This window comes from Tripterygium wilfordii, chromosome 12, assembly GCF_013401445.1.
Source record: "Tripterygium wilfordii isolate XIE 37 chromosome 12, ASM1340144v1, whole genome shotgun sequence".
Taxonomy (NCBI): domain Eukaryota; kingdom Viridiplantae; phylum Streptophyta; class Magnoliopsida; order Celastrales; family Celastraceae; genus Tripterygium; species Tripterygium wilfordii.
This window is the reverse complement of record NC_052243.1, coordinates 11,810,514-11,822,854: the sequence shown is the minus strand read 5'-3', so window position 1 is coordinate 11,822,854 and position 12,341 is coordinate 11,810,514. Positions and strand designations below refer to the sequence as shown.

Genomic DNA, 12,341 nt, shown 5'->3' with positions numbered 1-12,341 from the left:
TAGTGAAAGCTGTAATGGTTTTGGAGGTTGAGCTGATTGATGTTTCATGTTTGACATACAGGAAGTTTGGAACGGCTTAAGACGGGTCAAGAAAGGTTCATCAGCCCATGAAGCTTCTGCATCAAGCAGTAATCCAGCAAAAGAGTCTGAGGTCCGATTCAAATGAAGTGCCTCTGTAGTATCCTCAGCCAATGTTAATGCTGATTCTACCCGAGAGGGTTTCTGAAAAATCTCTTTTCATTGTCTGGCTTTGGGGCAGTTGGTTATTCATGCGGAATCAGCAGATATATATATATATTTATTCTGCATGGGAACAATAATATTTGTTTTTTGTAATTTTTTTTTCTTGAAACCTGCATGCAGGCATCAAGGTTGCAAAACGTGAAGGGAAATACCATACGCAGTTCAGTTCCAGAATTAAGAAGAACGTCCTCTTTTGACAGAACATGGGAAGAGACTGTGGCAGAATCTGTCGCCAATGAACTTGTGCTGCAGGTTCATTCATCCAGCACGAGTTCCTTGAAAAGTGGGGCACTTGGTTCTATTGAGCAAACAGACGAATCCAATAAGAGCAAATTGAAAGACTCCAAACCTGCCAAGTCTGGTCGATCATCTCATGAAGAAAAGAAGGCTCCCAAGTCACAGGAAGAGAAGAGATCTCGGCCTCGAAAAGTGATGGAATTTCACAATATTAAGATAAGTCAGGTGGGTTCTGTTTGTTGAGGTGCATCTCTTACTCTGAGTGGCAATATTATGGTGTCATTCAAATGTTTACCAATATCTTGTAGGTCAAGCTACTGGTTACATACGAAGGATCAAGATTTGTTGTCAATGATCTTAAGTTGTTGATGGATACATTTCAATGTGTTGAGTTCACTGGGACTTGGAGGAGATTGTTTTCTCGTGTCAAGAAGCATATCATATGGGGAGTCCTAAAGTCTGTGACCGGAATGCAGGTAATGTTTTCTGAATGTATACATTTTACTCAGCATATCTGTATGAAGAAAAAGCATGGATTCAAATAGCGTTCTTCTAGTTTGGTGTCATTTTCAAGTCATAGTTTTATGATACTCCTTCGTCTCAACCATATTCATATGTATATAATTGTTAGCCAGTGATGATTGAGTTAACTCCTTGTTCTCACACACTGTTCGGTGTCTATTTCTTAAAGCTTTACAACTGGAATTGCAAGTGGTGTGTAGGATACGTTCTTGTCAATTTAAGTTGTATGCAGTTTGGAAATTCTAGATCTAACTGGGGAAACATTTCGCAATTGATTCCAAATTCATATCCTCTCCACCGTGGTGCAGGGTAAGAAATTCAAAGACAAAGCGCATAGTCAAAGGGATCCTACTGTAACTGGTGTCCTTGATGGCGACCTCAACCTCAGTGACAACGAAGGAGGTCTGGTGGCAAAACCTGATCAGCATCCAATTACCTGGCTCAAGCGCCCAAGTGATGGAGCAGGTGATGGATTTGTCACTTCCATAAGGGGCCTGTTCAATACTCAACGTCGCAAGGCCAAGGCTTTCGTGCTGCGGACTATGAGAGGTGAAGCAGAAAATGACTATCATGGTGAGTGGAGTGAAAGTGAGGTGGAATTTTCTCCATTTGCTAGGCAGCTCACTATAACAAAAGCTAAGAGGCTCATTAGGCGGCACACGAAGAAATTCCGTTCAAGGGGACAGAAAGGTCTGTGGGATCTTATTCCATATCTCTATGATTATCAGTTGTTTTCACTAAGTGTTTCTTTTTTAGACTGGTTGGTAGTGAAGTAATTACCCTGGCACCCATATTAGAAAATTAGTAAAAGAATAATACCAAAGAACTGAGAGCACACTTACTTTTTTAGAATGCAAAAAGTAAGGCTGTTTGGGAGAGTGGTTTTCCAATGGCTCAGTATGTGAGGGTTAGGAAGGGTACCGGTTCAACCCTTTGGCAAACATAGCATTGTTTGTTAGGAAGGTTTCGGAAAGCCTTACGAGCCATCCCCAACCCCAATTTTACCAACCCTTCAAGTTAGAGGTTTTAAAGGTTCGTTATTATAACTATGGAGAAATTACAAAAATGACCTTCCTTCCAAACTGAAAACCCTCCTCAATCACCTCATCGACATTTTTTCAACCTCCCTCCCAACCATTCCTTAGCATATTTACTAGAAGAGCTTCAGTGACATATTTCAAGGTCAAACCCTTGGACTGGTGATTACTTTGCCCATCGCAACCTAGAGGTCACAGGTTTAATTCCTAGAAATGGACTCTCTTTTATGCAAGCTTTACTCCGGAGCTATTTTTCTTTTACCTTCAGTGATATTTTGTTGGTGTCGGTCATCCATTTCTTTTAATTTGGTGGGGAAAAGATGGCCGTGAGTTAAAAACTTCTTTTTTGTGGGGGTGGGGGGGATGAGTTCAACCTAGTCCTCTTTTTGTTGCACATATTGACTGAAACTTTGAACACAGTTAGCTTTATTCTGGGAATTAGCTGTCAGATCACTCTTTTTCAGGTGAAAAGAATGACACTTCTTTCTCTCAGGTTCATCGTTCCAACAAAGAGAGTCACTTCCATCATCTCCTAGAGAGACAACTCCATTCGAGAGCAATTCTTCGGGTGAATTGTCTCCTTACGAGGATTTTCACGAGTATAAATCTGATACCTGATGGCTATTCTTCCAAGGCTTTGAAATGGGGCACTCAATGGCCTTGTGTTTGTACCTACTTCATTCCACTGGGTTTGTTGGACAACTCATAAGATTGTAATTGCTTTGTTGGACAACTCATAAGATTGTAATTGCTTGAGCTTGGTGATGAAATCTTGCAAGACTCAAGATGTTGCAAGGCTATACCTCTCACAGAGATGTTGGAAGGAATGCCTATGGCTATGAAGGTATGGTTTGAAACATCGTATGCCTTCAATAGTCTGTACTACTGGGTTTTGTATCAGCTTGTTCAGCTATGAGAGCTCATCAGAGGTGCTAATTATTTATGCTGAGCATTTTAATTTCACTTGTAGCTATATTTGTAATTAATTGAATATGAAAAATTCTGGAATGCTATAAAGACATACCAGGAATGTTGTACATAGAATATATTATTGAAAATGAATAAAAAGCAGGGAACAGAGTCTCTCGCAGATACCTGCTAGCGCACAGATTTGTCAAATTATCGAGTGAGTTTTCTTGGGATTTAAGTGTAGCTAGTGTACCCGAAGGATTTAGGCGGAGCTTGAGTACCGGAAGGATTTTAACAAAAAATTGTTGGTTCAATGGTTATGTTAGTTGTCCGAACCTCTTAGCACATGTGCATGAGAGGTCGCAAGTATTAACACAGACTGATACGATTTGGTATTATTTTTGCATTAGGTTGAAAGTCCAAGACTTAATCGGCTCATGTTTGCGTGTATGGCATGAGATCCGTGGTGCGCATTTGCGTGAGAGGTCACAAGTTCTAACAAAGACTCTAATACGATTTGATATTATTTTTGCTTTGGGACGAAAATTCAAGACTTAAATCAACTCATGTTTGCGTGTATGGCATGTGATCGTGGATTTACCTTTTGGGGTAGAGTTCGATGGGTTATGCTTTTGGTGGACCCCCTCATCATCAAAAATAAAAGAGTACCCTAAGGATAGGTTGAACTCTGGAGCTGCATTGTATTTGGCCTCGGAAGAGGAAGAGATAAAAGGTGATCCTATGGATTATGGAAAATGTGGTCGGGAATGTGGAGAATCCAACCACAACGACTAAATTGATCATCTTCAGGATAAGGATTCTAGGAGCAGTAGCCCTGTGTTTTATAAATCACTTCGACACAAAAATAAGAAACGGTAAGTTCTCATCATTTTGGTAAAAATTAAGTTCTCATCTTTGGTAAAATCAAGTCCACTGCAGAAAAGAACAAACCCAAAAGGATCATTCTTGAACATCGCATGCAGTTTTTTTTTTCCCATATAAAAAGTAGGCGTACCCTTGCCGATACGGTCAGGCCACATCCTCATATCAGATAGAAATTATCAAAAGGGCTTGTATTTGCTAGAGAAGTAAAAGTTTCTCCATTTACATTGAATTGATAGGCTCTGAATTTTGATGCACTGCCTCAATTCCAAGCATACAGTCATTTACTCTTAAAGACTTGGTCTTTTTATAATCAGCAATTGATCAGCTTTACAATTTACACGCACCTATTCCAACTTTTCAGTGAATAGCCTTCCAGGACCACACACACAATGTACCTGGCCACTTCCTACTACATCAATAAATAATCTGATTGCAATCATTTTTCAGCACACCAATCCTACCAAAGTCACACTAGTCAACTCCAATCATGAAGGTTACACTACAATCACCACCGATCATGTTAAGAACAAGCAGCAATAGAGTAAATTGCAATCTCACACGGGCCTAAAATTAAATTACATCTTATAACCTGACTAGGGCGTCTCCTATAAAATTATACACAACCTCGGCTTTTATCAACAAGCAGCCAGAGATTGATTACCTTATGTCAGCTAAAGCAGCAGCACTTCTTTTCCGGCATGAGATCATCATGGTACTTACAATTCAAAGACATTATTATTTCATGTTACAACTCCAGTTTCCTGAGATGCTAATGACCCTTATAAGAGGATTACTGTAATGGAGCATATGGCCGTTATGAAGAAATATACAATTGGCACCCAAAGCTCCTGATATTATTGCACAAGAGAAATCACCATCTTCTAATCAAAGTTAGTAGGAATATCAATTTCTGTATCTGAAGGACTAGGAAGCTCAACCAGTGGTTCCTGCAGAGCCAAAAGCCTTCATTATGATAATTGAGAATATGGAAGAGCCTAAACTACCATTCCAATTCTTTGAAAATTGTACTCACAGTGCACCTACCATACAAAACTAAAAGACAGCAAGGCTAACCTTATTTCTGTGCCATAATTGGACCCACCCTTGCAAAGTAGACAGAGGATACTACAGGCTATCATCAATCCCAAAAAATATTGGGGTCGGCTAAACAGATCCAAACGAGAAATCAGTGAGAATTCACCAAATGAATTCTCTCTTGCAAGGTAACCTTCACAGGACCCACCCTAAACCCACAGACCACTAATATATGTTAAATCCTCACTAAAAGCGGGAAATTCCTCTAAGTTGACAGATGGTCTTGAAGTTCCCTCACTGTACCACCAGTTACCTTTGTTTAAGTGCTGCCCTAAATATTTATTAATTTTTTAAAATATATTAATTCCCTTAAAATCACATATATGACTATTGAACATCCAAATTAGTAGAAGTAAACATGACTGACAGAAGGAAAGAAGTTTATCTCGATAAGAAAATTTCCAAGCCACCCAAATTTAGAATGGAACCTTTCTTTCTAATTAGCATCTACTGTTAATTGACCAAGAATTAATGCACAAGCAATGCTTAGCATCCATGGGATACTTGACAAACTAACAGGCAAAAGCAAGGTCCTTGATGAAGAGGCCGAGAAGCTGGCCAAATAAGACATATAACTGGAAAAAGATAAGATTAACATTTAAATTCAAAAATATTTATGAGTTTACCATAGAAGGCGTTGTAATTGGCGAGAAGAATGAAAATTATTTTCATAAATTATCAGAATACGTCAAGAATCAAGAAAAGTAAATGAATGATTGGGAGGGAAAAAAGTACAATAAAAAATACCATCAAAAGGATAGTCTGAACTCTGAAGTTCAAAATTCAAGGTTACCTGTTCATCATCATCAGCTGATGAATTGACAATTCCCATGGGCAAAGTATTTGGCAGATCTTCAATGGCTTCATCCAAATCCTGTCCCATCCAAAATCAATCAACTTCAATCATGTGTGACCTACAATTAACTTTAGGTTGATTAAGAAAGAGTCTTGGTGTTCCTTATAGAGCTTTTGAGATAATTATATTACTAAGATAATAAATTTCCCGACCAAAGATCAATAACTCAAATATCATTTCTTCCGATATCATAATACCAAAGGGAAACTTTTACTGCCAGGCATCTATCCAATCCCCTCACTGATACCAATATCTTTCTCATCAAAAACAAGAAAGAATAGGGGATCTCTAACCCCCTTCCTCTCACTACACCCAAAAAACAGGTGGACACAAACATACTTAGAGACAATGGACACATACAAGCCCACTGGCATCGGTGAAGCCCCTTAAATTTACTTCGGACTCCAATAATTTAGCTAAGAATTCGCAAAAAATCAACTAAAGTGTTTCCAGCAAATGCAAACAAAAACCTTTAAGCACTAAAAAAAATTGGATCCTTGGGATTATTCAATACTTATTATTTAGTTGGAAATGGCCAAACCAAAAAAGTTGCAAGAAAACGGTATATTAGTACAGAACAAGAACAACCACCGGTGCTTTGAGTCTTTGACTCAAGAAACATACTTCTTCATCTGGATCGACAGAATGATTGTTGGATCCTACAGTAAATGCCTTTGAAGGACCTTCAGGGTTTCCCTGTATGCACACAAATCAAATGACACAGTGGAGACATGTTTCACAGTTCATTTATAAGGAGATAGAAATGGTTAAAAACAGTACACTGTCATCCTTGTGGCCAGAGAATTCTCCTTCCACTATTAAAGGCTTAACATCAAGTGGCGTTTGCTGCAGAGTGCATCAATGTCACCAGTTAAACCCAGTCAAAACAATAGTAGCAAGTATCACAACAATAAAACCATCTTAGCTTCAAAATATTAAGCATATTTTTCAAACAGGTCTATCAGCCAAAAAAAAATCCTGACACGAAATAGCAAAGCCATAAAGTATGACGGCGAGAAAATCAATGCTTTCAAACAAATCAACCTGATGAAGGCCTCTAATACACAGAATTGCCAGACCCTAAGGTATTAGGCAGTCAAAAAGATAAAGCTACAAGAAAATCAGGGTCCTCCAACAGTAAGGCAAAAAATAAAATTTTGTGTATCATCAGATGACAAAAATGCAATGCTACCGACAATTAAGAAATCAAGATTTTGTGTATCCATCAGATGACTGAAATGCAATGCAACTGGAAATTATAAAATTCAACCTTTTAAACATCCTTGACTCTTTCCCCAAACAGAGTCACCAAAAGAAAAGGAGGAAAGGAGAACTGCACCTGTGGGTGATTGGAGAGGGAGACGATGGACAAAACCATTAAATATAAATACATCATTTGAGCATGGATTTAGCCGCATTTTCTGAAGAAAATACACTTTCAAAAGCAAAATGTCGCAGCTCTTTAATATGGCACATACAGGTTCAACCTGGTCCATTGAAAGACTCCTTCCTCCCTTACTGAGATCTCTGAGTGTTCCCTGCAAATTTAAAAGAGATATAAAAAATCAATAAGAAAGCAACATACAAGATGAAAAACAATGGATGCACCAACAAGCGCTGATCAGAGTAATCACTAAATTGAAATTTTAAAATGGCATCCAGCCGGATGGAACGGGAGTTTGAAAATATTGGTTATGAAACAAGTCAAAATATTTATGACACCGAAATTAACACCATTTGAAATATACAACAATTGATTCACATATCACTTATTTGCATAAAGTTTCATATCACAAAAAGGTAAAAATGAAAATAGATGAAAAGACCACAAGCAAAGTGACCACTAAACCAACTCTAAAAACCAGAACAATAACTATTCTCCTAGCTGAACATATACTGAACAGACAGCAAAGGAGCACAAACTAATCGCATTCAACTAGCAACTTTATTGATATCAAAAATCAAAACCTCTTCTCACAGAGGCCCACCTTGGGAAATGGCAAAGAAATGAAAAAGCCAAATAAAATATTACGTGTACTTCTAGATATAAAAAAAACTATCGATATTTATGAACATGAGTTTCCAGGCATCTTAGGATGTGGTAAAGATTGAAAGAACATTTATTTTGAACCACAACACACACAGAGTTAAAACTTTCAGAAAGTATGTATAACAAGAATTAGTTAAACCTTATTGGCCCACATAAGCCCGCATGCATTGCATAAAGTCCTTGGCCCAGCAGGCCCACGACGCATTGCAGGAGTATTATTTTCACTAACACCACAATGTTGACATTTCCGAACACTGGACGACATAACAGAAACAACAAAAAATTATGAGCTAGCATATCCATACAATGCATTAAAACAGTTAAACTTGTTAGATATTGCAATTAGGAACACAATAATGTAGACAGAGCCTGAAACTCACACAGTTTCCGGACGTGCAGTGCCATCTTGAGGGCAATTCTGTGCAGAATCCCAACTTGATCCACCAAAACTTTCTTTTAGGGATGCAAACTGCCCATTCTTACGATGCATCCTATAATGATAATGAAAGCAAAAACAAAGAGTTGCATGACACAAAATTTTCTCAAATATTTGAAAATGTTCCAACCATGAGATATGGAATTCTAGAACTTCTTAAGATATTTACTACCTAGCTCCTGTAATGGACAACTTCTAAAGATGTTTCAACAATTCTTATTTTTCCCCCGAAAGCATCCCAAATAATCAAACAGCAAAAAATGACTTCATTAATGCATTAGATTCCAAAAAAAAAAAAAAAAGACACACTAGTAATTGCACTGAGGAAGGTCTAGTGAAAATACTTGTATGAAACAAACATAGTTTTCATAATCAATGAATTCCAGCAATAATATATTGAAACCCCACCAGGTATCATTACATTTAGGTTTATAAATGCATAAACTAATTCTTTTTTTTCAACTTCCAAAAGAAAAAAAGAAACCGCTCATAATAGTAACCTAATATTGACCCTCATATCCACATTAGCACTTTGACACCATTCAATACCATCCAAATTAGGTAAAATCATTAGGAATATAATACCTTTGTGCAACCTCTTTCCGCACAGTATATCTAATTTTCTTTTCAAAACATCTCTCCTTTCGTTTCTCACGGAACCTAACAAGGGAGGCTATTCTTCGTGAGAGATTTGAGCGCTTTGGAGTGACACCCACAGCCTAGACAGGTGGAAGATCAACATGAACATAACTGAAAAAATAGCCATTTAAATAATACCAAAAAAAAACTTGAATGCAAAAATCCCATATACCCTGTTATTTTGATCATACGGTACTTCAATTGTAGGAACACCAGTGGGTATATCACGTCCTCCCAGAAGCAAAAGAACTGCTTGCACCTGTTGTTCAGCAGTTCCAAACCAATAAAGAATATATCACGAGCAGAGACTAAAGAGTAAAGAGTTGCTTTCCTAAAGTGTACTAACATCATCATCACCATCCGAGCTTTTATCCCAAAAATTTGGGATCGACTACATGAATCTGTAAGAAAATCAATAGGAATTCACTGTGTGTATTATTTTCCGCCATTCATTTCTATTAAGGATTATACTTTCTTCAACTCATACTGAATTCATATAATTTCCTACTACTTCATGTCATGCATTTTAAGGTCTTCCTCTTTGTTTCCTATTATCTCCTAATAAAAAGTTCTCCCGATTCTCCTCACTGCCGTACGCCACCGGAGTACGGCTATCACTATGTTGTACATGTTCATACCATCTTAAATGGTTTTCTCGCAATTTATCTTTAATTGACGCTACTTCAATTTTTCTAAAGTGTACTAACAAAGAGTAAAAAAATCAAGAACAAGAACAAAAAGGAATAAACAAACAGATAGCATCCATTTTGGGAAGACTACACCAACCAAAGTACAGTTTAGATTTCCGCCCATATAAGCTTGTGTACTAGCACACAAACAAATTATATTTAATGTGATTGCCAAATACAAATGCACTCTTGCCACCCTTTGATGCACAAGCGCGCGCCAAATTTCCTTTGGAACAGGGGAAACATGACAAATAACTCAGATGACATATTTTTGCTTCCAGAAAAAACTACTTCACCGCCATTTCCAGCCTACCTGGTAAACTCACTGAGTTGACCAGGGAAGCGAATTAACATTGAAGAAGAAAACAGGAAAAAACAATTTTACTACCATTTACTTAAACAAATAAAATTAGGATAAATGCAAAACTCATCAGAGTAAAAATAATTCATACGAAAAAAAGTCGATCAAATGCCAAGACTAACTGATGAACACACAATTTAGAAAGAAAGAAAGGAAAAAAAACACTACTAATCTTACTCTAGCAAATATTCCTACTCTCCCTCTCTCTAGAAGCGCATACACATGCAATTTGAGTAGAAGTAGGGAAACGAACGGCAGACACCCTACCTTTTCAGGTGTAACGGCGGGAAACACATAGACCTCTCCCTCAAAAGAGAGCGTAAGTTCACTAGTCCTCGAGGCCATAACCACACCTCCACCAGCACCTACTCCACCGTGATGCTCTGCCACGTTTACCTCCTCCGATTCGTCCATGGCATCATCTCCGTCATCATACTCCCCGCCATCGTCGTCATCGATTTGTACCTGAACGCGCGGCGCGTGACTGTCCTCAATCGGTCGCGCCTGCAGAGGCTGCGGATTCGCTGCCGCCATAGTAACAGACACCAAATTCTAACCACGACAGAACCGAATTAAAGCGCAGTACCTGTTTCATTGAAGAAAACACAAATTGGCTTTCGTCAATGATTCCTTCACGTACTTCTCGAAAACCCTAACCAATAACCAACAAAATCTAGATTCTGCTTCGTTTGTGTGCACATACATATACTTATATGTACGTAAGCTTGTTTGTACAAGAAGAAGCTTCGGAAATGGAAGAAATCAGAGGGAGGAGACAAAGTACCCTAAAATAGCAGAGATTTGCGAGGCATGGTCTCGTGTTTCCTTGGAGAGACTCGATTTGGAAATTTTCCCTTTTTTATTAATTGATAAGGAATGTGTCTATTTTGTCGAAAATTACTATATTTATATAAAATTGTGGTAATGATCTGCTGCTACGCAAGAGAGTAACTAAATCTTGTCCTGGGCGGTTTGGGACCTTTGGATAGATGGGTCCGTAGAAAAGTTCTGATGTATGCGAACCCCACTCGAGGATCTACGGCTTCCAGACTTCCATTGATGCTGCGGGGCGCAAATGTGAATTATGTGATGATCTTTAATCTTTTAGGATAAGAATTATTAAATTTGTAAACTAAGAGAATATTTTTCACTTGACCTGGGTTTTACTATTTTTCACTTAATATATTGTGAAAAAAATACATAATATTTATTTTTTTAGATTTGGAACTATGATTCCTCAATACTTGTGGAGTCCAAAATTTTAGATCTAAAGATCAAATTAAATATCACTTCATATATTTTTTACTTTTATTCAAACAATATCACGTAATTCTCTGCTCATATATATGTCTTTTTAACTTTAAAAAGTATGACTCAGCATTATATAAGTCATTATATTCTAGAATTTAAGGGGAATTGTAGTCTGTAGAGCTCCCAATTCCATATTTTTTAAGGTGAATGAATTGAATTAGCTTAAATGAATTTTTTAACATAAAGAATCCAAAATTAGACTCTCCAATTCTCCATGTTAGACATCATGACAGGTAGTTAACTTGATTGAAAAAAAATAACTTGGGTCTCCAAATTGATAGATAAGTAAAACTTAAGTCTCCAAATTGAGTTATTGTTCATACAATTCTCTCCAGGAAAGAGTAGTACATTTGAATAAAATATTTAAAAGAAAGGCAAAAAAAAATTTAATACAGGGAGAGGGGTTTAGGGAGGCTCGCACTCGAGCCTTTTATAAGATACTACACAAACGAGTGATATACGAGCTACTCATGATTTTCAGGTAAATGTATATTAGCTCAAAAGCTTCTTTCCTCATTTTTCTTTTCTGAGATAAAAACATTTTATTTCCATTTCTCGCAGTACAATAAGAAGAGATGTACATATGAGTAATATTCTTTCATTTTATCCAATGCCATTGATTAAATTCTTATGATGTCTAATGTACAAAAAAAACAAAGTTCCTAAGATTTCTGAAATGAAAAGTTCAAGCTCAAGCTGAGTTCACCCTAGTGCTATAGTCTATTATGCAGGAGTTAGAGCAATAGCTTTGGATAACCTTGACCGACACCAGCTCTCAACCTGCATCTTAAGCACTGGCCAGGTGGTGTCTTATCCAGGTTTCAGGGAGACAGAGATAGAATCCACCAAACCTAGCCCAACCAAAACCATTACCTAATTCATCTAAAGATAAAGATCAGAAGAAGCTTCCATTTTTCCATGTTGGGGTAGAGAATATTCCATGGCCCCAATATAAAAGGCCTACCAGGCTACAAGCAGAAACCAGTCAAGACTACCTACTTGCCAAAGTAAAAAGCACATGGAGACAGAATATGAAAGAACTCCTCATGTTATCAGACTCACAGCTTAACG

The 12,341-nt window shown here is 37.5% G+C and overlaps 2 protein-coding genes across 17 annotated transcripts in view; one reads left to right on the top strand and one right to left on the bottom strand.

The window, feature by feature from the left end:
* LOC120011074 (protein SABRE-like) overlaps window positions 1-3,158 on the top strand; it is a 29,203-nt gene extending 26,045 nt beyond the window's left edge. For all 7 annotated transcript variants that reach the window (XM_038862104.1, XM_038862103.1, XM_038862106.1 and 4 more), the window contains 5 exons: window positions 62-151; window positions 364-705; window positions 789-956; window positions 1,311-1,692; window positions 2,533-3,158. In XM_038862104.1, the coding sequence (XP_038718032.1) occupies window positions 62-151; window positions 364-705; window positions 789-956; window positions 1,311-1,692; window positions 2,533-2,657 (1,107 nt within the window). In that variant the 3' untranslated portion in view covers window positions 2,658-3,158. The remainder of the gene's footprint in view (window positions 1-61; window positions 152-363; window positions 706-788; window positions 957-1,310; window positions 1,693-2,532) is intronic.
* Window positions 3,159-4,243: 1,085 nt separating this feature from the next.
* LOC120010972 (GATA transcription factor 24-like) lies at window positions 4,244-10,871 on the bottom strand. Of its 10 annotated transcripts, none has more exons than XR_005470960.1 (11): window positions 10,744-10,871; window positions 10,227-10,545; window positions 9,082-9,168; window positions 8,856-8,989; window positions 8,215-8,325; window positions 7,974-8,088; window positions 7,263-7,322; window positions 6,565-6,630; window positions 6,409-6,480; window positions 5,722-5,842; window positions 4,244-4,780 (listed from the first exon to the last, which is right to left on the bottom strand). XR_005470960.1 is itself a non-coding variant. In XM_038861944.1 (11 exons), the coding sequence occupies exons 2-11, from the start codon at window positions 10,491-10,493 to the stop codon at window positions 4,715-4,717; spliced, it is 1,095 nt and encodes a 364-aa protein (XP_038717872.1). In that variant the 5' UTR covers window positions 10,494-10,545; window positions 10,744-10,871; the 3' UTR covers window positions 4,244-4,714. The 10 variants fall into 10 exon arrangements, 7 of the variants coding, with proteins under 7 accessions (XP_038717872.1, XP_038717875.1, XP_038717873.1 ...); XM_038861944.1 differs by having other exon boundaries at window positions 5,722-5,802; window positions 6,373-6,480; XM_038861947.1 differs by having other exon boundaries at window positions 5,722-5,802.
* Between the last annotated feature and the right edge of the window lie 1,470 nt (window positions 10,872-12,341).